Raw genomic sequence first — 26,500 nt, forward strand, 5'->3', positions numbered from 1 at the left:
TGTTACAATCCCTACACTCTTCTAGAATAACACTAATTTGGTTAATTATTATTTTAGACTGAAACCAATACTGAACATACACGCCTTCGTGTTGAAACCTCTAACAGAGCCGACGCCGGTATCTATACCGTGAGAGCCAAAAACGAATTTGGAGCTGACGAAGCTGATATCGAAGTAATCGTAGTCGACAAGCCTGGCATTCCTAAAGGCCCTCTACAATACACCGCCACAACCCAAGACACCATATCATTGTCTTGGAACCCACCAGATGATGATGGTGGTGGTGATATCACAGGATACATCGTAGAAATTTCCGAATTTGGAACCGATAGCTGGCGTCCATGTCCAGGAGTTTGTCCTCGACCATCTTTTACTGCTCGTGGACTTACTGAAGGCAAAAAATACGTCTTTAGAGTGCGTGCTGAAAACATTTACGGTGTTTCTGAGCCTCTAGAAGGCAGACCTGTTGTAGCAAAGAGTCCATTCGATCCTCCAGGTCCACCAAGCCAACCTGACATTGTAGGCTACACGCCTAACTCCTGCTCTTTGAAATGGAATCCACCAACCTCAACAGGTGGTAAACCTATTAGTGGTTATATTGTGGAGAAACGTGAACGTGGTGGTGATTGGGTAAAGGTCAACAACTACCCCACTCCTAACGCTCAGTATACAGTACAAGACTTACGTGAAGGAAATAAATACGAGTTTAGAGTTACGGCAGTGAACGAAGCGGGACCTGGTGAACCCAGCAGACCCACAGAACCCATAATAGCCCAACATCAAAGATTTGTCCCATCTGCACCAGAACCACCTAAAGCTGATAGAATTAAGAAGGATAGTGTTACCTTATCCTGGAGGCCCCCCAGAAATGATGGAGGTTGCAAACTTCGGGGTTACATCTTGCAACAACGTCCGAAAGGATCTGAAAACTGGACTGATGTTAACTCTGTACCTATCAATGACACTGTTTATACAGTACCTAAACTCAAAGAGGGTGAAGAATATCAATTTAGAGTTATCGCAGTTAACGATGTAGGAAACTCCGAGCCTAGCAGACCAAGCAATCCAATTCTCATCGAAGAACAACCCAACAAGCCTTGTATGGACTTGGGAGGCGTTCGTGATATCACTGTAAGAGCTGGCGAAGACTTCAGCATACATGTTCCTTACGTAGGGTTCCCCAAACCTACTGCATCCTGGTTCGCTAATGACAAACTTTTGGATGAGTCAGACAGTCGTATTTTCCCACAGCTGGCGGATGATTATGCCAGTATTATTGTCAAAAACTCCAAACGGTCAGACACTGGCCAGTACAGATTACAGTTGAAGAATCCTTCTGGTTTTGACACTGCCACAATTAACGTCAGAGTTCTCGACAGACCAAAACCCCCAGAAAATCTTAGGGCTGATGAATTCGCTGGTGATGCACTTACGTTATACTGGCAACCACCTAAAGATAATGGTGGTGCTGATATTACTAACTACATTGTGGAAAAGAAGGAAGCCAAGTCTTCGACTTGGACCAAAGTCAGCAGTTATGTCACCGTACCTTTTGTTAGAGTACGTAACTTAACTCTAGGAAAAGAATACGATTTCAGAGTGATTGCTGAAAACCAGTATGGACAATCTGATCCGGCAGTGACATCAGAACCAATCCGTGCCAGGCATCCATTCGATCCTCCAGGAGCTCCCGGAACACCCAGAGGAATTGACAGCAGTGAAGACTCCATTACCATCCAATGGGCTAAGCCTCGTCATGATGGCGGATCTCCAATCACAGGATATGTTGTGGAGAAACGACTTATTACGGAAGACAAATGGACTAAAGCTTCTCATGCTCTAATTCCTGATTTAGACCTCAAAGTTATCAATTTAATTGAAAACCACGAGTATGAGTTTAGAGTTGCCGCTGTTAATGCTGCCGGTCAGGGTCCTTGGAGTTCAGCATCTGATGCTATTTGTGCTAGAGCACCTCCTTCGATACCTAAGATTACTTCAGACTTGAGCATTCGCGATATTATTGTCATCGCAGGAGAGGAACTCAGGATCACCGTACCATACGTTGCTACTCCCAAACCAAAAGCCACTTGGACCATTAACGGTGATGAAGTTAGTGGAGATGACAGAATTAAAATGGATACTACTGATATAGCGTCAATATTCTATAATAAATCTGCCAAACGTTCTGACACAGGAAGTTATACTATTAAACTCACCAACTCCATGGGATCAGATTCCGCTTCTTGCAGGGTCTTAGTAGTAGACAGACCTCAACCTCCTCAAGGTCCTCTAGATATCTCTGACGTCACTCCCGATAACTGTTCACTGGCATGGAGACCTCCACTTGACGACGGTGGATCACCTATAACCAATTATATAGTTGAGAAACTTGACCCTAATGGTATTTGGGTGAAAGTAAGCAGTTTTGTGCGCAGCACCCATTACGATGTCATGAGTTTAGAACCCAACAAAAAATATAGCTTCAGAATTAGAGCTGAAAATCAATACGGCATCAGTGACCCTCTAGAAAGCGCTGAGCCTGTTGTAGCTAAATATCCATTTACCATCCCAGAGCCACCAGGCCCACCAAGGGTAATTGACTGGGACAGTAATACCATCAACCTGACATGGGATAAACCAGCTCATGATGGTGGATCACGCATTCAAGGATATAAACTTGAATACAGAGATGTTCGTGACACTCACTGGGTTAGTGCTAGTGACTATTTGATTAAAGACAACCACTTTGATTTGTACAATATGGTAACTGGACAAGAATACGAGTTCAGGGTCAGAGCTAAGAACGCAGCTGGATTCAGCAAACCGTCAGCGTCCTCCTCAAGATTCAAGCTCAAAGGCAAATTCAACGTACCATCTCCACCCCGTGATCCTAAAGTAGTTAACGTTGGTAAAGGCTATGTTGATCTTAGCTGGGAACCACCAAGTTCAGACGGAGGATCCAAAATCACTGGCTACCTGATTGAAAAGCGAGAAATTGGAAGTCCGCTATGGACCAAATGCAACGACTATAATGTCAGCGATACTAACTTTACTGTTTTGAACTTGCAAGATAGGTCTGAATACGAGTTCAGAATTTCTGCCATTAATGCAGCTGGAAAAGGCGAACCTAGCAGCTGCACTTCTCCTGTTAAAGTTTGCGAAGTTCTTGGTGGAGAGAAACCTGACTGGATTAGGCGATTACAAAATGCTTCAGCTCCTCTTGGAAAATCTGTCAGTTTGGAATGTGAAGCCTCAGGAAAGCCTGACCCTGTGTTTAGATGGTTGAGAAACGGTAGAGAAATTCAGTTAGGAGGAAGATTCAGACTTGAGACTAAAGGAGGAACTGCTTGGTTGCATATTAGTGATCTTCTTGATGTTGATGGAGGAGATTACACTTGTGAGGCCAGCAATTCACTTGGAGCTGTTACTACAACCGCACAGCTGAAAATTGGAAGTAAGTATATTTTTGTGGCACTCTCGTCTACTTACTCGATTAAATAGACTGAATGGATGACGGGCAATATTTTTACGTTTACTAATTTTTTTTGTACGTTTCAGATCCACCAAGAATTGAAAGATTGCCTGGAGACCTATACCTGGCCGAAGGAGACAATACCAAGATTAAAGTCTATTACTCTGGAGATCAACCTCTGGATGTAACTCTTACTAAAGATGGACAAGCTGTAGAAGATGGATCTCACATCAGATTCACAGTCTTTGACGATTACATCATTATCTTTATCAAGGATATCAAGAAGTCTGATGCTGGAAGTTACAACTTAACTGTAAAGAACGACAGTGGAAGTGCTTCTGGAAGCTTCCCAGTTTACATCACTGGACTACCTGGACCACCAAATGGACCTTTGGAAACTACTGATATCACCAAGCACACGTGCACTTTAAGCTGGAAACCTCCAAGTTATGATGGAGGTTTACGAGTTACGCATTATGTAGTTGAAAGGAAAGACATCAGCGGAACTCACTGGATAACAGTGTCTAGTTCATGCAGAGACACTACTTTCACTGTCCAAGGACTAACAGAAGGACAAGAATACTTGTTCAGAATTATGGCAGTCAACGACAATGGAATGGGACCACCATTAGAAGGAGTTAATCCTGTCAGAGCTAAAGCACCATTTGATCCACCATCACCTCCTGGAGTACCAGTAGTTACTCAAGTAGGAGGCGACTTTGTTAACCTAGAATGGACCAAACCTGAAAACGACGGAGGAGCACGTGTTCAAGGATACTGGATCGACAAACGTGAAGTTGGTCAACTGGCTTGGCAGCGTGTTAATGTGGCTATATGTCTACCAACTCAAATCAACATTTCCAACCTGATCGAAGGAAGGCAATACGAATTCAGAGTATTTGCTCAAAACATTGCTGGACTGTCAGAGCCTTCTTCTGCTTCTACTTCAGTTGTTATTAAAGATCCTAAAGCTCCAACACCTCCTGAAATTATTAAACCTCTTAAAAACGCCCAGAGTATTCAGAACCACAACGCTAAGTTTGAATGCACAATCACTGGAGTTCCAACACCTACGATCACTTGGTACAAGGGAGCTAGAGAAATCACTAACGGCTCCAGATATCACATTTATAGTGAAGGTGATGTGCATCACTTGGTTATTCATGACGTATTTGGTGAAGACGCTGACGAATATGTGTGCAGAGCTTCTAACAAAGCTGGAGTTAAATCTACTAGAGCTGAATTACTGATTATGAGTAAGTATTTTCTTCTACAGGCTATGAAATAGCGGAGTTTTTAATGGTTTATTTTTTTTTCAGCCGCACCCAAGTTGAACATTCCACCAAGGTTCCGTGATAGCGCCTACTTTGACAAAGGTGAGAATGTCGTCATTAAGATTCCGTTCACTGGATTCCCCAAGCCAAAGATTACTTGGGTACGAGAAGGAGAAGTAATCGAATCAGGTGGTCATTACCACGTAGAAGTAAAAGACAGGCATGCCATTTTGACTATCAGAGACGCCAGTAAACTAGATAGTGGCCCATACAGAATTACCGCTGAGAATGAATTAGGACAGGACACTGCGATTATCAAGATTCAAATTGCTGATCGTCCAGATCCTCCAAGATACCCCGCTGTCGACAATATTGGCACAGACTCATTGGCCTTGACTTGGAAGGCTCCTGTTTGGGATGGTGGCAGCAACATCACCAATTACATGGTCGAAAGACGTGAACATCCTCTTTCCACTTGGATTAGAGTAGGCAACACTAGATTGACTTCCATGGCTGTCAGTGGATTGACTCCTGGACACCAGTACGAATTCAGAGTTTATGCTGAAAACATTTACGGAAGGTCTGACCCATCTGACGTCAGTACCTTAATTACAATGAAAGACACTACCAAGAAGAAGGTCGAAAAGAGGCAGTACGAAGTCGATGAGACTGGCAAAAAGATTCGTGAGTCTCACAAAGAACCTGTCAAAGACTATGACAACTACGTTTTTGACATTTACTCTAAATTCGTTCCTCAACCGGTCGAAATTAAAACCAAGAGTGTTTATGATGATTACGACATTTTGGAAGAAATTGGAACTGGAGCTTTCGGTGTTGTGCATCGATGCCGTGAAAGAAAAACTGGCAACATTTTTGCTGCCAAATTTATTCCAGTTTCTCATGCTATGGAAAAAGAATTGATCCGCAAAGAAATTGATATAATGAACCAACTTCACCATCCTAAACTTATCAATTTGCACGACGCTTTTGAAGATGACGACGAAATGGTCCTCATCTACGAATTTTTATCCGGAGGAGAACTCTTCGAACGCATCACAGCGGAAGGTTACAGCATGTCCGAAGCTGAAGTCATCAACTACATGAGGCAAATCTGTGAGGGCATCAAACACATGCACGAAAAGAACATCATTCACTTGGACATCAAACCCGAGAACATTATGTGCCAGACTCGTAAAGGCACCAATATCAAACTGATTGACTTTGGTCTGGCTACTAAACTAGATCCTAATGAAGTCGTTAAGATTTCAACTGGAACAGCCGAGTTTGCTGCTCCAGAAATTGTTGAACGTGAACCCGTTGGGTTCTATACAGATATGTGGGCTGTGGGTGTTTTGGCCTATGTTTTACTCAGTGGTTTATCACCTTTCGCTGGGGAGAATGATATAGAAACTTTGAAGAATGTTAAGGCTTGTGACTGGGACTTTGATGAGGAAGCTTTTGCTAACGTTTCAGAAGAAGGAAAGGACTTTATTAGGAGACTATTGTTGATTAACAAGGAGTAAGTATATTATTAAATTTTGGAAAGCTTGTTTACCTTTAAAACAGTTTTATAGAAGAAAACTAAGCATTATATCATGTGACTTTTACAGGAAAAGAATGACAGCTCAGGAATGTTTATTGCACGCCTGGTTGTCTGGAGACCATAGTGACCGAAACAAGACCATTGACCAATCCAGATATTTGAGCTTGCGCGACAGAATTCGTGCTAAATATGACGCCTGGGACTCATTTGCCCTTCCAATCGGTCGTTTGTCCGAATATTCATCGTTGCGTAAATTGCTCATCGACAAATACAAAATTCACGACACATACTTTGGTAAGTACATTAACTGTCCTAATAAAGAGTATATGAATCAATTTGTGCATTATTACTGTAGATCGCAGACAGGCTGCTCCAAGATTTGTCATCAAACCTCAAAGTGCATTCTGTTATGAAGGACAGAGTGTCAAGTTCTACTGTAGAGTTATTGGGTGTGCTACACCAACTGTTACTTGGTACCACAACAATGTTGAGCTAAGACAGAGCGTCAAATTCATGAAGAGATACTCTGGAGATGACTACTACTTTGTTATTAACAGAGCCAAATTGCAAGACCGCGGAGAGTACATCATTAGAGCAGAGAACCACTACGGATCAAGGGAAGAAGTTGTTTTCCTTAACGTTCAACGTATGTCAAATATTTTGTTTGAAGACACCATACTGATTAAAATATTTTTTTTATAGCACTACCTAAAGTGGTTCCCGAATACAAACCTGAAACAGCACAAGTCAGACGTCGTGAACCACTACCTTACACATTCTGGCAAGAAGAACAAGAATGTGCTCCCAGTTTCACTTTCTTACTCAGACCTCGTGTTATGCAAGAACGTGACACTTGCAAACTCTTGTGTTGCTTAAGTGGCAAACCATTCCCCACAGTTAAATGGTTCAAAGATAAACGAGAACTCAGCAAATTCGAGTATTCGATGTCACACTCAGACGGTGTTATAACCATGGAAATTTCCGGATGCAGACCATCAGACTCCGGAAAATATACTTGCGTTGCAACCAATAAGCACGGACAAGACGAAACATCATGCGTGGTGATTGTTGAAGGTGTAACCAGTACAGAAGAACAAACCAAGATGGCTGAAAAGATATTGCATTCAGGCGATAGGAAGTATATCGAAAATCCTATTAAACCTGCGCCTATTCCTGTCACTATCAGGAAACAAGTGACCAAACCCAATCCCATCCAACCAAAATCGGCTAATGCCAGTACTAACAGTCTTGCCCATTCCTCATCCACCTTAAGTGTTGGTGGAGATGGTGAAAAGAAATCTCCCCGAAAATACGGACGATTAGACTCCACAGGAAGTCCCAACAGATCACGAAGTGCTACAAAGGAACTTGCCCGTAAGTGCTAAAGTGTGTTGCAGTTTTCAGTTTCTCCAAACTATGGGATTTATATTTTTTTAGCGAGCGGTAACGAAGATTTTTCCGCCTAAATTAACTTTTTGGAACATTGTGACAAATCATTGCTCGCCTCGCTACTTACTCGATCCAACGCGCAATCTTGTGGCCCGTTGCAAGTCTTCGCTTTGCGCATGCTTCCTTGCCGTTTGCCTTTTTAACATTATTCAATATTCCCGCGCAAATAGGGGGGGAATTAATCTATTTTGTAATCAGTCCCTCCAGATTCGACAATGGGCCCTCCACAATTCTCGAAGGGACTCAGCGACTTGACAGTTAACGATGGCGACAGTTTGAATTTGACCGCTCACGTACAGGGCGATCCCGAACCCCAAGTTGTTTGGACCAAAGACGGAAAACCGCTTAGTTCGTCAGAAGTTATTGATCTCAAATATAAAAATGGCATTGCTAAACTCCATATTAATGAAGTTTACCCAGAGGATGAGGGAAAGTACGTTTGCAAGGCCACTAATTCTATGGGTACGGCCGAGACCACTTGCAAATTGAGTATTAAATGTGAGTATTATTTTTCTTACTTTTAACGATGGCGTAATGGAAACTGTTTTGTTATGGTGATCAGTGATGGCAAACCAGACAAATGGTAAAAAGAAGACAGAAGACAAACCCCCAACGATAGTAAGCCATTTAGAATCAGCATTTGTAAAAGACGCGGAGCCAGTGACAATTTCGTGTCGCATAATCGGCGCCGATAAATTTGACGTAATCTGGCTACACAACAACAAAGAAATCAAACCTAGCAAAGACTTCCAATACATAAATGAAGCCAACATCTACAAGCTGGTGATCGCCGAAATTTACCCCGAAGATTCGGGAGTGTATACTTGCGAGGCATTCAACGATGCAGGAGAAAGTTTCAGCAGTTGCACGCTAAACGTTATGGTTCCAGGGGAACAACCCAAGAGTCCTGTGTTCAAAACATTCCCGATTTCCGCCACGGTATCAGAAAACGAAGTAGCTACTTTCGTCGCTGAGACTGAAGAAGAACCTTTACAAATTAGCTGGCTGAAAGACGGCAAACAAATCAAAGAGACCAGTGCTAAATATAAGTTTACCGCGGATGGAAAACGATACACTTTACAGATTGTCGCATGCGACTCGAATGACATTGGCCAGTACCAAGCTAAGGCCATTGGCAAGAAGGGAGAAACCTTTGCAGCCTTCTCTCTTAACGTTGTTCCAGCTGGTCAGCTCTAAGCTCTGACTTACTTATTTAACGCCTAGCAAATTAACGAACGACTTGCTCCATTTGTTATTATTGTTATTTGTATAAATACTGTTTATTTGTAATAAGAATTTTATAAGTTACTTAAAGCGAAAAATAACTTGTTTTAGGTTTTCTACTTGTAAATGTCTTATAGCATCCTCAACTTACCATCTAAACCATAAGGCAGTTGCAAGAATCAAATCTGACGAGTTATTTTATTTATTACGAAAATCCCAACGTACTTTTAATAGTCGTTTCCGAATCAGGAGCAAAATATCGATTTGTTTTATTTATTTATTTTTCTTTAAAATGAATGAGAAGAGATTTTATTTATTTCAGTGTGAAAGTGCTTCAGCCATCTTTTCATTATAAGCCATCATTGTTCAGTATTTAAGTTTCACTACATATTACATGCATTATAATTATTGCTTATTGCAAAGCCGTACCAAAAAATTGTATCATATTATGTAAAAAATAAATCTATAATTTTTATTCATCGTCTCTTATTATCCTACCTAAATTAACCGCAGAAAAAAAACATTTTTACAGACAAACAAGCTAACAGGAGCTAAACGGATAGGTAATTGATTATCTCGTATCGTTTAAGTCAGTTTATTTATGTAAAAATAAATAAACACTTTCTTATTTATCTGTAAAAGCCAAGTTAATTATTCAGTCTCTATTAACAACATTCAAAAATCAACTTAAAAAACAGCCCCAAAATCATCATCGTCATCAACAAAACCCGCCTGTTGATTTCGGAAATTTTCACCACTAAAAGAACCCGTTACTATAGCTTTCAAAGTGGTACTTTGTTGATTTTGCTGTCCGATTCTTTGCTGACCATTTTGACGCCGTTGCTTTTCAATGTGGTCGCTGTTCAATAACCAAAATGGCCGATTATCCCTTGGCCATTGGTTCAACCTGTTTACCAAAGCAACATCTCCTCGAGCATCGGTGGGAATTTTTGGAGTTGGTCCATCTTGTTCTCCAATTCGATTAGCTACTCTAACATTGTCATCAGCTGCTGAGTCTGGACCTCCAAAACGACTAGCTAACTCTGGGTACCCTTTTAAACTTGTACCGGCATAACTAGGACGTTGAGCTGTGGTGATAGCTAGCAGCGTGACCAAAACAACCAAGAATAACTGAAATTGCAAAGTATGTTAAGTAAATATTATTATCAGTGATAAACTTGCTGAACTTATTATTATGCGATAAGGAGTTTGTAAATGATGTCGTAGGAATTAAATTTTAATTACCACATTAGGCATTAGTAAATTTTAAATTGGTTGAAACAATGTATTCAAACCATTAAGAGTTACACAGTGTTAGCAGGGAAATTGCTAGTTTTTGCAGCTTTATCAGAGTGTTCAGTGTAATCAATGGATTATATTAACACTGAAAATTTAAAAACCAAGCCAGATTATAGGATCAATGACAACACTCCGGTTCTGGTTAATTAACCATACAAACACTTACCATTTCTAATCAGTTCTGGTACTTCCGAAGGTTAATATGAAACAATGCAATTTCAAAAAATGCAACGAGCTGGTGCTTCTTCACTTGACCGAAACTAAAACCCGACTGATGTAAATAAAGGAGGAACGAGATTATTTCTACAAGCTTCAGGAGAGGTGCCAAAGTACCGAGAAATTGTTGAAGACGGACAATGAAGTTGCCGCGTCATGGTCAGGAAAATCCGTCAGTTTTGTGTTGGCTTATTATTTATTAATGGGAGAGATTCTCAGGGTTAGACAGATAAGGGAGGGTTTTGTTTGTTAAGTGCATCAATTTTTCCCATTACGCCAATCGTTATCTTATTGACCATAGCAAAAAGGAATTCCAACGATTTTTGTGGCTTCATATATACACTCATTGCATTTTGATGCAGTGGGTATTTACCCATGTTCCGGTCAAAGTCTATAATAAATCCATTTTGTCACATAAATACAATTTTCAAATAATCACCCATAGAATGAAATTCAAAAAAGTGGTTTGATGAAGAATAAAAAAATACATCAAATTATATAACTGCATTATCATCTCCCAATACTGGTTTGTATATAGGTGTGGCCCATGTAGGTCGAGGATAAAAAACCGCACAAATCGCAATAAAACCAAATTAATTAATGAATCACACAAATAAGACAAGTTGATTGTTTTATAATAATCAAGCGGGTGTGAGACTTTGCATAAATGCCTTTTAATATCATCAATTGTGTTCATTGAGATTTGCGGTTTTTAGAGTCATCTATTATAGGTATATCAATTCATTTATGATGACAAGAAGTTAACCTTGGGATGACTATTAATGACCGAGGTAAATTAAACTTTTTTGCGTTTTTGTACAGCCAACTCTAATTTTGATTGAAATTTTTACTGATCTAACTGTATTGCCCCAGAAGTGGTGTTTATGTCGCATTGTGATTCAAAGTATCAATTCCAAATTCACGAATTGTTGAACTACTCGAAAATAAGGTACATAATTAATTATTGGTACATGACAATATAATTAATGAGTATTTATATAGTTTGTGCAGAAAAGCTTAATATGTGTATTGCCAAATATTAATACATAGTAAAAAAATTTAAAAAACTATTCTTTTTGGCATCGATTGACAGAAAAATTGCCAGAGTCCTAATCATTAAGAAAGTTTCAAATCATTTTGGAATTTGCCAGAAATCTCTAAATACTACTAAATATCTTCTAAAGACGGCCATAAATGTCCTAAACCGTCTAGGATTTTTTTATTTCTAAAAGCCTTTAAAACTGATTATAAATTGGTTTATTGGTACTGTGGAAGCGACTTTCAGCCTAGTCGCATATCCAGAAATAAGTTTTTCAGTTGCAAGTTTGAAGTTATTCCCAATACAAGAATCTTGAGATATGGTGAATGCGCCCTCCATCGCCCCCATCCATCTCTTCAAAGAAGCGTAATGATTTTTACGATTTTTGTATGATGAGCACCATCTATCCGTAGCTAGCCGAACATCATTCTAGTAACTATATTTATCTTATACTGCACCTTATCACGTGATCTGTAATGTTACTGTAGTAAGATTGTCACGTGTTTGTAAACCTAGTTATTTGAAAGCTTGGTGTAAAACTGTACAGGTTTTATTACAATTTTCGAGTTTGCTAATTTTAGAATCACTTACAATTAAAATATAAGACTGCAGTGTTTAAGATTTATAGCTCTATAGGTGGTTTGGGCCGTTTTGACTGCTGTCATAGTTGTCATGGCTGTCATCAATCATCGGTGGTAAGACAAAACAAAAAATTCCCTATTGAGCAGTTGTATCCGTACTTTGAAGCTCGCGATAATTTTGGTAAGATATTTTAAAAATCTCCGATATTTCCAATATAAAATTTGTTTTGTTGACTCGAAACTGAAGTATACAGCTCTGATAATTTCATAAGCGAGTCAAAATGGAAAATAAGGCATAACAAACCCTAAAAATTGGGACAAGGTTTCGGTACAGTGTGAATTTAATAGTGGTAATAATAATGTTGGACCAAATCGTGTTTATTCCTCGAATTCACGATTATTTACAAGTGTGATTTAATGGTATTTTGACGTGTTTTTTTATTAACTCGAGGAAAATATGCTCACGTTAATCGGAGTGTCTGAATTTGTTGACGAAACCAGGGATGACTACAATTCGCCTATTACATCAACATTCGTTTCGCGAATGCAACAGTGTAGAAATACCATTACTGCATTGGAGGAGGTAAGTTATCTATTTCCCCATAGGAAGGATGTAACAAGTCATAAATACTTAATTATCCCATTTCCGGCTTTTCTCAATTGTAATGTTGTGTAAACTTTCCTCTCTGATAGCATGTTTTATTGACAATCCTAAAGGTACTCACAATACAGTGTTTTTAGGTGTTATTTTGAAGATTAGAACTTTAGAATGCAATTAAAAGTTGCTTTTTATTTTATCTGTTTATTGATAAGTTAACTGCTTTTCATATTGTTTTATTCTGTTCACTTCAGGCACTAGTCATGTATTGTGTTTTATACAGCAGTTATTAAAATTTTGATCATCAAGCATGCAGCAGATAATATATTATGATCTGAGATTAAACTTATGACAGGGCATAAGATTAAACTCAAAATGTCAATTGACTATAACAAATTAGTTTAAATATATCTTGTCCTGTGCTTTCAGTCTTATCAAACTCAAGTATTATTTCTTTTTAGACCCTTATCAAAGTACTATTAAGAGGTACATAAATTTATGGTAAGGCTGTAAAAATAGACTTATGGATGCTGCACATGTGAACTGCTGAATAGATCTTTTTACTATGTTTGATGGTACAAATTATATTATTTGGGAATTGACATCCTGGGAGACCTATTTTTCCTATACTTTCTTAATGTTTTACATTGGCTATAAATTTTGCAATCAATAAGAAAACCACTTTATAGCTTGTCCATTTATCATGCATTCCAGGAATGTCTGTGAACAATTTCACTAAAAATATCATTTTATTCAGTAATGTAAATGTGTTTGTGTATATCATTTCAATGTGTCTCCCACATAATAATTGTTTCTGTCAGGTAGGTTAGGTAATTAAATTAACCACAAATAGTATTGCAATAAAGTAAATCTGAACAAACAATGGGAATTAAACCTGAACATGCTTACTATTAAGTATCAAGTGAGATTATCCTCATATACTGTCATGTAATGCTACAGATTTAAAGCTCAGTATATCCCCTTCTTTATAGTGAACTTAACTACAAAAGTTAAAAAAACTATTATGTCTTTACTATTATCTCACTAATGTGTTTTTTCAGACATTGGATTATGATAGAGATGGGTTGAATAAAATGAAGAAGGCCGTGAAGGCCATCCACACTTCTGGAATATGTAAGTATACAGTAACAGGGCAATTATTAACTAATTGAACTAGTAACTAGTGTTGAGCTAAAATTCGATTAAACCTCATTTAGCCAACATTAATAACAGGGAAATGGTGACACCAATTTACGTTTTTCAGGCCATGTTGATAACGAGTCCTGTCTAGTCAAGGCTTTAGAGAAAATAGGCCAGAATGCAATTACAAAAGAACATGAGGAAACTATAGGAAATGCATTTATGAAATTTGCTGTGGTAACTCAAGAGCTCTCAGCCCTTATGAAGACATTAATGCAGAATCTAAACAACATCGTCATGTTCCCTTTAGACAGTTTATTAAAAGGGGATTTGCGAGGTGTCAAGGGTGACTTGAAGCGGCCTTTCGATAAGGCGTGGAAGGATTACGAAAGCAAATATGCCAAGATAGAAAAAGAAAAGAAACAGCAAGCTAAGGAAGTCGGTTTGATTAGGTCTGAAATTACAGCAGCCGAAATTGCAGACGAAATGGAAAAGGAAAGGAGGCTTTTTCAGCTTCAGATGTGTGAGGTAAGAGAGAAATCATGAATTACTGCGCAAATCTTATGTATCTACACTGTTTTTTTCTATGGTTGTATGACTAACCCATCACCTTTTTTATAAGGACGGACATATGTAAACATCGAAATTTGCATTGCGGGAAGGTTCTTTTGTGTGATTTGAATTGGCAAACGATCAATACTCGCCGTGAAACTTAAAACTTTAAAGTAAACCGCGTCAGATGCTATTGTATTATTTTATCTAAAAAGATAATGACCTCTAAGGACCCTAGGCGGGCATAACGATTCCCAATTATACAACCTTTTTTATCTAGGACAGGATGTTTCAAGTTTTCATATCCTCATGAATCACCAGAATTAAGAATTTCTATCATCTGATGGCGCGGTAGACCGTAAATCCGTGGGCCGATAGCGCGACGCATTTCGATGTTTTCAAACCCGATAATGTTTATTTCAATTTTCCCTATCAATCTAAAAAATGTAATTTTTCAGTACCTCATCAAGTACAATGAGATCAAAACAAAGAAGGGGATAGACCTGCTTCAGAGCTTGGTGGAATATTATCACGCTCAAACCAAGTAAGTGCAAGTTACCTTTAATATGATTAAAATTATATTGTCGGCCTGTAGGTATTTTATACCAATTATTTTCTTCATGGGGATTCTTCTATGATTACAGTAGCCACTAGAGATAAAGGATCCTTTCAAGAGATTTATGTGAAATTGTTTGGATTGTTTTAATACAGGTTCTTATATCCACTCTGTATTAGGTTGAAACAAGTTTTTAACAAACAGTTTTTATATACAGTGTCCACAAATATTTAAAACTGATATTCTAAAAAAAATATATTAGCGCTTTAAGTTGCTGTATAAAATCTAACTAAATAAGTGACAAATACTTTTTTACTTTCAGTTATTTTCAAGACGGTTTAAAAACAATAGAACATTTCGGAAACTACGTAGCGGATTTAAGTATTAAGCTGCAGAAAATCAAACAAGCTCAAGATGAAGAAAAACGGAAGCTGACTGATTTGAGAAATCTCATAAAGTCAACCCCTAACTTAGAAAAAGGGGATGTAAGTAATTTGGCTTCATTACTAGAAGCAGAAATGTCTAGTGTTGAATAACATTTTAGCTATATTCACAGACAGAAAAAGGTGCTGCTGGATACTCCCTGCATCAGCTACAGGGTGACAAACATCATGGAGTCACGCGAACTGGGCATTTGCTGAAAAAATCTGAAGGCAAAATGCGCAGAGTTTGGCAAAAACGGAAGTGCCGGGTGCAAGCGGAAGGCTATTTAGATATTTGTCATGCTGATGAGACAAAACCGCCTACTAGGGTAAATCTTCTGACCTGCCAAATTAAAGTGGTTCCTGACGATAAACGTGGGTTTGATCTAATTTCCTGTAAGTTTTCTGACAATTCCTTAAACAATGAGCATTATTAAAAGCTTTTGCAGATAATCGGACCTATCACTTCCAAGCAGAAGACGAAGCGGATCAAAAGGCTTGGACGTCAGTTTTAATAAATTGCAAGGAAATGGCACTCATGAAAGCTTTCGACGACAGCAGCAAAACCGGAAGGGATAAAGTTAATAGCTTTAGGGAACTTCAACAAGCCATTATTAAGTATATACAGAAAATACCAGGGAATGATGCTTGTTGTGATTGTAACTCACAAAATGGTAAGTTTGAAGTTATAATATACCCAATAATTGGTACTTATCAGTATGATTTTCTAGATGCTACTTGGCTCTCTACAAACTTCGGTATCATAGTCTGCATTGAGTGTTCAGGAATTCACAGGGATTTAGGTGTACATATATCTCGAATACAATCGTTAACATTAGATAACGTTGGAACTAGTCAGTTAGTATTAGCTAGGTTTATGACAAATCATATGTTCAATGATATTATGGAGGCCAGGCTGCCGCCAAACGAGAAACTTGATCCTTCAAGTTCAATGTAAGTGTTTTATGCATTTTTGGTTGCCATTTTATGTACCATTATTTTATAGGGAAGAAAGGCTTAACTTTATCAGAGCTAAGTATGTGGAGAAACGTTATGCTATTACTACCTGTTCGTCTGATATGGAAAAACTGTTTGAACTTGAAGAGGCTGTGAATCGAGGTGATTTGTCACTGTTGCTTCAAGTTTTCTCGGAAAATGTTGATTTGGGATCTTGTTTACCTTCATCAGTAAGACTAGAGGTTAATTTTGCCAGTTAAATTTTAATTTTTTGATACGCAGAAAATTGGAGAGACAGCCTTACACCGGGCTATAATCAACGAATCCGGCAGGACTTTGCATATAGTAGATTTCCTCATCCAAAACATGTCAAACTCTGCATTGGATAAAACCACTAATCCTCCTGTTTACCCTGAAATGATTGGAACTAACACTGCCCTACATTTGTGTGCTATGTACGACAAAGTCGAGTGTATGAAGCTGCTATTACGAAGCGGTGCAGACGCTAATATAAGAAACTCCCAAAATAAAACCCCAATGGATATTGCTCAAGAGTACTGTAACACTTCTTGTCAAGAGCTGGTACGGTAATTTTTATTTCACTTTGATTTTTGCTATAACATGACTTATTACAGCTACAAAATGCTGTGAACCGACTGAAAAATTATTTCGATAACATCAACATAGACTGGAATTTATCCCATGATGATGGTTCTACTGATTTCTCTGATGATGAGACTATAATTGAAGATCGAGTAAGTGCACTATTATTTAACTTACCTGTGGTTTTAATTGTTTTTGAAACTGCTTTTAGAATGGTTCTTTAACCCCAGAAAAGAAAAACCGATCCAGACCTCCAAGCTATTCAGGTGGGTAAATACTTAGAAATCTGAATTATTACACTAAAAATATATTTAAATAGCTCCAAGCGTCCATGGAAGTATAAAGAAGCGAGTAGCTCCACTACCTCCTCCTACAGGTCCTAGCCAGTATGGTACACTACCTAGTAGCCATAGTAGAACACCTTCTGATCCAATGACAGCAGGGTATCATACTTTAAACCACACTCATCGTAGATCGCCAAGTAGCGATTCAAGTTCTGGCAGATCTGTTATTCCTATAGGTAAGTTAGGTTTTTAAATGCGTAAAACCGCGACAGTGATTTTTTGGATAATTTTCCTCGACATTTCGAAATGTATTAACGGATTTCAAAGCAGTTTTTACTGTCATTAGGCTTAATTTATTGTCTTTTTGTTGACGTTAAAAATTTTGACTCGAATGTACTATAACTATACTAAACAGGGTGGGAAAGAAGAGCGTGCCAAAAAGTGAAATTTTTAACTAGTTCTCAATTGACCAATAATTTTGTTTTAACATAAGTAAGGATTGGTTTTTTTTCCGATTGATATAATAATCTTTATTTTCAAGTAATGTTTTACAAACATGAAATGAAAATGACGTCATAAATAAACTGTACACGACACAAATTTACAACTGGTTACATAGGTCTTCTAAGCTATATGGCTCCAATTCTACCAGGTACTGTTTTAACCGTTTTTTAAACACTTTAAAAACCTTAATTTTTTTTAACTGTGATGGTAGTACATTAAATAATTTTAAGCACATATACTGTGGACACTTTTCTGTAAGCTTGAGTCTGTGAGCCGGATAGAGGACTTCTAATCGTCTGGTTTCATACTTATTTTGGAATTGTATGTCAAAACGATCCTTATGCTTAATGTAAAATAGGAGACATTCATAAACATAAATTGCATGTACTGTCATTATACCCAGACTCCTAAACTCACCCCTACAGCTTTCTAGGAACTTTTTTTTCTTAATTATTCTTACAGCACGTTCTTGTGCTACAAGTTCGTTCTCTTCCATGTATTTGCCAATGACCCGCATACCATAACAAACTGAATTTAGTTTTTTAACAGTGTCGTTTATATGGACTGACCAATCTAAAAATTCATTAATGTAAATACCTAGAAATTTTACACTTTCGGATACGGTGATGTTTGCATCATTTATTTTAAAAGTTTCTGGTTTAGCGGTTGTCGATTGTTTGGTTCTGAAAACAATGGGATTTGTTTTTTCGTTGTTCAGAATAAGTTTGTTCGTTGATTCTTGATTTCAAAATTGCGCTATCCAAATGTTTACACCCTGTAAGCAAGTTAGTGTCGTCTGCAAAATTTACAATGTATTGAGAGGGATCTCCTCCATAATAAGTTGGCTATTATTACAGGAAGCAAATTAGTGATGCCAGACTGTAAGAACTTGGATAAAATGGGGATGTTACGAAGACCTCAAAATCCACCTCCTCCAGCACCGCTAAACCGGCTTTCTAATGGACGATCTAACGAAAGCATTTCGTCCATGGCGTCCGATATTGATGTACCTGGGATGAGTCATAACCCAGTTCCACCACCAAGAAGGGTAAGCTTGTATTAAATATAACCAGTACATTAAACTTGCTTGTGTGTGTACATTTTGCACACTTTAGTAGTTACTCAGAAGCTTTGTGCAGGTTCATGATTCTGAACCGTTTAGGAACTGTTCCCGAACTAATTTGGGTTGTCAGCATGGATGAGATAAGTATTGCTGTGTACTGATTTACAGGAACAGTTCAGAATCAATAACCCATACAAAGTTAATAACTTAAATAAAATTAACAGTTGACAACAACTGGCGCAAACGCAGCAAATTTTTTCAAAAAATTGTTTGGGGGTTGAACTAAATTAACGTGCATTTATTGAATTTATTGTGAGTTGACTTGGTTTGCAGAGACGGAAATGCCGTGTGGATAGTTTTACTGAAGAGAATGATTCTAGCCTGGTAATGATGATGCATACTGAGTTTGGATGCTTTTGTTTAATATAAATCGCACCTGTTTTGAAAGTCGTTTGTGTTCAAAGCGCAATGCGGTTTTGGTGGTGCTAAACTGTGTGCATGTTGTTTTGTGTGTTATTTTTTAATGAAGAATTACTAATTACAATCAAACAGTTATTATGGCAATTAATTGTGTTGTCTTGAGCTGGGTGTCAAAATGAAGTCTAGTGAATTATTTAGAAGGTATCTTGTACTGCTATTGTCTTGTTCTGATTAGTTACTACCGAATAGGGAGTGATAAATTCAGTAAATCCCTACTGCGCGGTAAAGATTATTTTTCATTAAAAACTCCATTTTAAAGCTTTTCTCAACATACACAATACATGTCGTGTGGTTTATCCAAAAACTAATACATTTAAAAGCTTTTATTGTGTTTGAGAGACGCAATTAAGTTATACTAACCAGTTTTTCAAATGTTAATCTAGATTTTACAAATTAACATTTTTTCAGGCTTCTGATTCCCCCCCTCAACGAATATCATCTAGTCCAATGTCCACAGCGTGTTCCCCTCGTACAGCCCAAACTGGTCGGCTCTCTTACACGAGTAATGGGTTTGCGGGTTTAAGAAGGTGTAAAGCTCTGTACGATTGCGCAGCTGATAATGAGGACGAACTGTCGTTTCAAGAAGGAGAGATTATTATCGTTTTGAAAGAGCAAACTGATGATGACAACTGGATGGAAGGGGTAGTGGAGAATGAACCCGAAAGAACCGGACTATTTCCTATCGGTTTTGTGCATATGCTCCCGGATTAAATTGTATGAGGAGTTAGGTTTAGAGGTATTTTATGTGTCATGTGATCTACTTGTTGGAAGCGGAAATGCGTGTTAAGCAAATGTAGACTTGTTGTTAGTTGATAGGCTTTTCCTTAAGGCTTTCTTCTGTTTCATCATTCTTAAATACGTATTTTGCCTGTGCCTTTATATTTTTTTCTGTACGAGGTACTTTTTTGCATTTCTTTACAAAGGCCAATTTAGATTTTTATACTTGTATCTATCCGTAAATGTAAAAAGTGTAATTATTTGTTCATAGGCTTGTGTTTTTTTACTTTATTATTTTTCTTAATTTATTATTTTACCTGCTCGTCCTATCTACTAGCACGATATATTGTTAAGATTACCATTTTATGTAGGTAAGGATAATGTTATACTACCAGAAAAATTCAATGCTAATTGGTTGGAATCTTAACTGCCCTTACTTTCGATCTCTAACTGTGACGTCCTGTATATTTATATACACATATATGGCTATTAATTGATGTCAGTACGCGTGTGAATGCTGGAAAGACAAACGGATTGTTACTTCTAATTTTCATCCATAAAAGATACTAAAACTTTTTTTATTAAAGGAAAAAAAATTCCAAATTTATAGCTCAACTTTGTAACTTATTAAGGAGACATACATTTTTACTTTGATATCGTTACCGAGCTACATAAAGATTTGTGTACGCCATATTATCGATTATTCAGTTTGCAACCCGTTCGAGTTCTACTCGAGCAGACAAATAACAAGTTATTGTATATATAGCTATTTTTGTAGAAAAGCATAATATAGATTTGAATGTGAAATATTTTAAAACCAAAGATCATAATAGGGAAAGCTATCTGACCAGTTTTCTTTAACCGCTTATTGTAAAAAGGTTGAATAAATTTACGATATATGTGACTGATTTAGTTTTGTTTTATTATGTTACTCTGTTAAGACAATCACTCTCGGGACTGAGTCGTTCCTTTCTTGAACCGTTGGACGACACAATTCTAGTGATTTGTCTAATTGCAATATTATGTCATCGAAACTCTCTCGAGAGTATCTTGATTAATATCCATTCTATCAAATAAAAACTACAAAAAAATAGATCCCAGGGATGCCAAGTTATTTTATAAATGGAGAAATCACTAAACCTAAAACAAAACTAACCTAACTACTTAGGTAATTGTTTGGCGCTCAATGTTTACATACATGACTACCACTACTACTAAATGAATAGATCGGATACCAGAATCAGCTCAGTCTCTAGCTCTTCAAAGATAAAATCTGTTAGACAGCTTTGCAGCGTTCTCAACTAGTTTGTTAAGCAGCAACAAATGCTTCCAATTGGTACCTGACTGGAACTGCCCAATGCAAATTACACCCTCTAGTTCTATTATTCATCATTCTATCTATTCTTCCATCAGTCCGCAGCTTTAGCTTCGCAAGAAAATTAGATATATATGTCTGACAATTCTAAAAAATTCTTATCAAAAAATTGACATCTCTACCTCTACCTGAATATACCTGGCATCTTTATAAATTGCGCAAAAAGAAAAAATAGATAAATCAATCTTAAAAAGAATAGATATTTTTAAGACAACTCAACCTAGTGGAGATCCCTCAGTAAATCTTATTAATTATTGTTTCTATTGTGAGAAAGGATCTATATGCCTAACTACAGAAAAAGAGAACACTAGTTTACTAAAAATTCTGTAGCAACATTTGACAACGACATCTAAACGTTTTGTTTCTTGTTTACATTACCACGAATCTTATTGATAAACAACACTCTTATTAAACCATTAGACTAAAGTCCAAAAATGTTCCATTAATAACAACGTAGACAAGAAAAACTCAATATCAGCATTCTTCGCGTTATTGTTTTTTGATGATGTTAAAGTAAGTATAACCATAACATATGCGTATACTCATATTCCTTATAACTTATATTTTTGACGAATGTCTTTCAGATTATTATTATTACGTTAGGACAACTCACAGAAACTAAGTATTCAGAGTAAACTTTTATTTTCACTTTTTAGGCGTTTCTAAGTACTTTGAAAGATTAAATAAAATGTTACGTACCTATATGGCATATGGAATGTGAAAGATAATCTAATGTTAGGAAAACAATTTGTGTATTACTGTAGCTACCTTATATTATTTATATCTTTAATAATAAAAACTTACATTAAATATGTTTTATGATTAATATATGTTAGCAATCATATCAAGATGGCGAGCCTACCGTGAGAACTTCACACGGGCTCGTGGTACTTGAGGGCGTCTTTTATCAACCACTCTTGGATGGCGACATATTTATTGGTGTAAAAGGACGTCTTTGGGAATTTGCTAGGCTAAGTTATTTTAAGTGTCCTTAGCATTATTATTGTAACAGATAAGAGATAGGGGTATGTAATATGATACTTGTGAGACGGGTGCTCTTAGGATGTTTAGTTAAGGGATGGCAGAAAAGTGGAGGGCATTCTGATATTCACCAGCAGAGAGAGTGGTATATTGGAATAAGAATCATTAAATTGGTTTAGTACGGGGAAATTTGTTTTTATTCTTCCCTCAATTCTTACATCAGAAGTGGGATAGAACAACTACACCCTCCAGCTAACTACATTAAGTGATACTGTGCTTTAAACCATGGAGGAATTTGTGCAATTGTTTGCAAATTCGGTGAAATCTCTTCAAGAGCAAAACAATAAAAGTGTCGTGTCCACGCCTGTGTCAATTCCTAATTTTGATCCCCATTCGGATGATTGTGATGTGAATACGTGGTGCATCGAAATGGATAAACTCGGGAATATGTTCGGTTGGTCAGAATACGAATTAGTGGTGAGAAGTGCTTCCGGATTGAAAGGTGACGCAGCTGATTGGTTTGCGAGTTGGCAGCCCCCCAACAAGTCCTGGACCGTTTTCAAAGAGGAGTTATGCAGCATATATCCAGCAAAACGGAACTTGAATGACAAATTGCGAAAAGCTAGCCTCTACAACAGCGACCAAGCGGACTCTTACTGTGAGTATGCCAGAAAAAAAATGTCATTAATTAAAGCTTTACCGTTTGACATGTCTGATGAGCACATTCGTGAAATTGTTATCGGGGATATTACTGACGTCCAAGTAAAAACTGCCGCTTTTAATAGTAAATTTGACAGTATTGGGGGACTCATATCTCTTTTGGGAAATTACAAAAAACCAAAGCTAAACGATTTCAGTAAACTCAAACAAAGCAACCCATTTAATTCTTAAATTGAATCTAAATTCAGGCAGAACCTTTGCTATAAGTGTAACGAACCTGGGCATATTAGCCGCCAATGTACGAAACGACAAAAGATCGATCATTCTGATGATTTGAGTAATCGTAATTTTGATAAAAGTCAAAACAGGCCTTCTTGTACTTACTGCCATAAAATCGGACATCAAATTAATGACTGTTACCAATTAAAGCGAGACCGCCCTTCTACTTCGTGACAGGTAAATTGTTTTTCAATTGAATTAGACAGTGATTTTTGTACTACGTTCAAAATTCAAAATGTCTCAGTAAATTGCTTAATTGACATGGGAGCCGAATGTAGTTTGATTACCGAAACCATTGTCAAACAACTAGACTGTCATTTAGAAGCCGCCTTTCTAACTTTAAATGGTATTGGAGGGACCACGGTATTCGCAAACAATAAAACGACTTTAAATGTCGAGAAAGACGGTACCGCTTTTGAAATTGAATTTTTTGTTGTGGACAAATCGGTTATAAAACCGGATTGTATCTTGGGACGCGATTTACTAAAACACAACGGGATTCAAATCCATGCTGACAATAGTGGAACGCGTGTGTTCCTAGAAAATGACCTGTTGCCAATGTCTAAAGCAGTAAATTTCATTTCTGTATCACCGGACACTGTAAACACACCCTTAAAAGGTCAAGAGCTAAGTGATTTATTGCGTCTCCTTAAAGGGTACGAACAAAACATAACGACTGGTACCTTCGTTTCACCAATAACAACTGCAGAACTGGAAATAAAATTGAAAGAAGATAAAATAATTAATCACCGGCCCTATCGAATGGCTCATTCGGAACGCGAAAAAGTCAAGTTGATTATCAAGGACCTACTGGAAAACAAAATTATTCGTGAAAGTACTTCTCCTTATGCTAGTCCTATAGTTCTGGTCCATAAGAAGGATGGTAGCACGCGAATGTGTTGCGATTTTCGCGCACTTAATAAAATTACTATTAAAGACCGTTTTCCGTTGCCTAGGATTGATGATCAGCTGGACCGCTTAGGGAAGCATAAATATTTTACTACTCTAGACATGGCGTCGGGGTTTCATCAGATTCCGATAGCTCACTCCTCCATAGAAAAAACTGCGTTTGTTACACCCGATGGGCATTACGAATATCTGCGAATGCCTTTTGGTCTTTCAAATGCACCGGCCGTTTTCCAGCGGGCAATTTGCAAAGCTTTAGGGGATTTAAAAGATAGGGATGCTATGGTCTATTTAGACGACATTTTAATTCCATCTTTGTCAATAACAGAAGGTTTAGATAAATTAAATAGAGTATTAAGTTGTCTCACAACCGCGGGATTTTCTCTAAATATTGCCAAATGTCACTTTTTTGAAAAACAAATAGAATATTTAGGTCAGGAAATTTCCGAACGCGGTATTAGACCGGGGAAAAACAAGGTAGAGGCATTACTAAAATCACCAAATCCTTGTAACGTGAAACAAGTAAGGCAGTTTATGGGCTTGGCAAATTACTTTCGGAAATTTATACCTGAGATGGCTGCCCGTACAGCTTGCATTACAAAGCTTACAAAAAATAACGAACAGTTTGTGTGGGGAAACGATCAAAAAATTGCAAAAGCGTACGTATGCGCGTTTCTTAGTAAAAGACCATTTCTGACAATTTTTGACCCTGTCTTAGAGACCGAACTTCACACGGATGCTAGTTCAATTGGGTTTGGCGCTATTCTTTTTCAAAGACAAGCCAACAATGAACTGGGCGTGATTGCTTATTTTTCTAAACGCACCACCAACGATGAATCAAAATATCATTCTTATGAATTAGAAACATTAGCTGTTTATTATGCTGTCAAACATTTCCGAGTATATTTGCTTGGTGTAAAATTCAAGCTTGTTACGGACTGTAACTCACTTAAATTATCTCAGAGCAAAAAAGAATTAATACCGCGGGTGGCAAGATGGTGGTTATTTCTACAGTCATTTGATTTTGAAATTGAATACCGCAGGGGAAAATATATTCAACATGTCGATTATCTTAGCAGAAACCCGTTGGATCCAGCTGTTGAATCCGAAGTAGCACAAATTAAAACTTTAACAACTAATAACTGGTTGAAAGTAGTCCAAAAGAAAGATAACGAGACACAAGATATCATAAATAGGCTTAACGAGGGTAAACTTACTACCGATTACTTTTGTCAGAATGATATCCTTTTTCGTAAAATAAATCCGGGTCAGGATCCGCCTGTCTATCGTGCTGTTGTACCAAAAGGTAGTCGTTTAGGGTTGCTGCGTTTATTTCACGACGAGCAATGCCATATGGGACCGGATAAAACTTTTGCTAAAATTAATCATTACTTTTGGTTTCCAGGGATGGCAAAATTTGTCAAAAAATATTGTAATCACTGTTTAAAATGTATTGCCAATAAATGTCACACCGGTCCCAGACAGGCTCAGCTTCACCCTATTGATAAGAAACCGATACCTTTTCACACGGTACACGCGGACTGCGTAGGACCATTTCCGCAATCAACGGAGGGTTTTAAATATTTATTGCTTCTGGTTGATGCGTTTACGAAGTTTTTATTTTTGGTGCCACTAAAAGGGTTGTCTGGACCTGAGACCTGTGAAGCATTGAAATCACATCTCAGCATGTTCGGCATTACCAAAACATTAATTTGTGATCGAGGTACTAATTTTACAGATAAAATGGTAAAGGGGGTACTCTTAGAATTGGGTATCCAACAACACTTAATTGCTAAAAGCGCCCCTCGAGGGAACGGTCAGGTAGAACGGTATGTCGGGACAGTCATTAATTTACTGAGGACAGAAATCGAAAATAAGTCAGAATGGCCGAACAAAATTCATAAACTGCAAACCGCACTCAACACAAGCGTTCAAAAATCAACTGGGTTTTCGCCCGTTTATTTGTTGACTGGGGTCGAAGGTAATAGTCCCGATATCAAGTCGTTAACAGAGTCGCTTCCGTTAAAACCACTTCCGACAAATTTATTAAATGACAGAAATCTGGCATATGATCGTATGAAGCGACAGGCAGAGTTGGCCAAAAATCTTTTTGATAAAAAAAGGAGGTCCAATAAGCAGTTTGCGATAGGTGACTGTGTCTATCATCCATCGGGCAATAGCCACTTGTCGAAATTGGACGGCAAGTACGAAGGGCCTTTTGAAATCATACAGATCCTTCCAAATGAAAGATTCGAATTGAAAAATTTAGCATCAAATCGAAAGCGAGTAGTAGCTAAAGACATGCTTAGAGTGTGGCCTGGCGAAC

At 37.6% G+C, this 26,500-nt stretch overlaps 3 protein-coding genes across 16 annotated transcripts in view; 2 read left to right on the plus strand and 1 right to left on the minus strand.

Annotated features, from left to right (window-relative positions):
• bt (projectin protein bent) overlaps positions 1–9,437 on the plus strand; it is a 39,898-nt gene extending 30,461 nt beyond the window's left edge. For 11 of the 12 annotated variants that reach the window (XM_081994190.1, XM_081994192.1, XM_081994189.1 and 8 more), the window contains 8 exons: positions 58–3,454; positions 3,559–4,728; positions 4,792–6,265; positions 6,357–6,583; positions 6,645–6,935; positions 6,992–7,663; positions 7,937–8,236; positions 8,301–9,437. In XM_081994190.1, coding sequence (XP_081850316.1) covers positions 58–3,454; positions 3,559–4,728; positions 4,792–6,265; positions 6,357–6,583; positions 6,645–6,935; positions 6,992–7,663; positions 7,937–8,236; positions 8,301–8,935 — 8,166 coding nt within the window. In that variant the 3' untranslated portion in view covers positions 8,936–9,437. The other variant, XM_081994198.1, reaches the window with a different exon arrangement.
• A 106-nt stretch (positions 9,438–9,543) lies between these two features.
• Positions 9,544–10,588, minus strand: LOC145738970 (uncharacterized). The gene is made up of 2 exons (XM_081994202.1): positions 10,428–10,588; positions 9,544–10,093 (listed from the first exon to the last, which is right to left on the minus strand). The coding sequence occupies exons 1-2, from the start codon at positions 10,428–10,430 to the stop codon at positions 9,650–9,652; spliced, it is 447 nt and encodes a 148-aa protein (XP_081850328.1). The 5' UTR covers positions 10,431–10,588; the 3' UTR covers positions 9,544–9,649.
• Positions 10,589–12,205: 1,617 nt separating this feature from the next.
• Asap (ArfGAP domain of ASAP) lies at positions 12,206–20,881 on the plus strand. 3 transcript variants are annotated; one of them, XM_081994499.1, is made up of 16 exons: positions 12,206–12,680; positions 13,757–13,829; positions 13,960–14,363; positions 14,846–14,931; positions 15,266–15,428; positions 15,488–15,761; positions 15,815–16,039; positions 16,097–16,319; positions 16,372–16,552; positions 16,605–16,904; positions 16,958–17,077; positions 17,137–17,191; positions 17,245–17,445; positions 18,571–18,761; positions 19,110–19,160; positions 19,665–20,881. In XM_081994499.1, exons 1-16 carry the CDS (start codon positions 12,555–12,557, stop codon positions 19,965–19,967), a joined length of 2,976 nt encoding a protein of 991 aa, XP_081850625.1. In that variant the 5' UTR covers positions 12,206–12,554; the 3' UTR covers positions 19,968–20,881. The 3 variants fall into 3 exon arrangements, with proteins under 3 accessions (XP_081850625.1, XP_081850626.1, XP_081850627.1); XM_081994500.1 differs by having other exon boundaries at positions 12,208–12,680; positions 15,500–15,761; XM_081994501.1 differs by lacking the exon at positions 19,110–19,160 and having other exon boundaries at positions 12,210–12,680.
• Positions 20,882–26,500: the final 5,619 nt, after the last annotated feature.

This window comes from Ips typographus, linkage group LG16, assembly GCF_016097725.1.
Source record: "Ips typographus isolate SLU linkage group LG16, UJ_Ityp_2.0, whole genome shotgun sequence".
Lineage (NCBI taxonomy): Eukaryota > Metazoa > Arthropoda > Insecta > Coleoptera > Curculionidae > Ips > Ips typographus.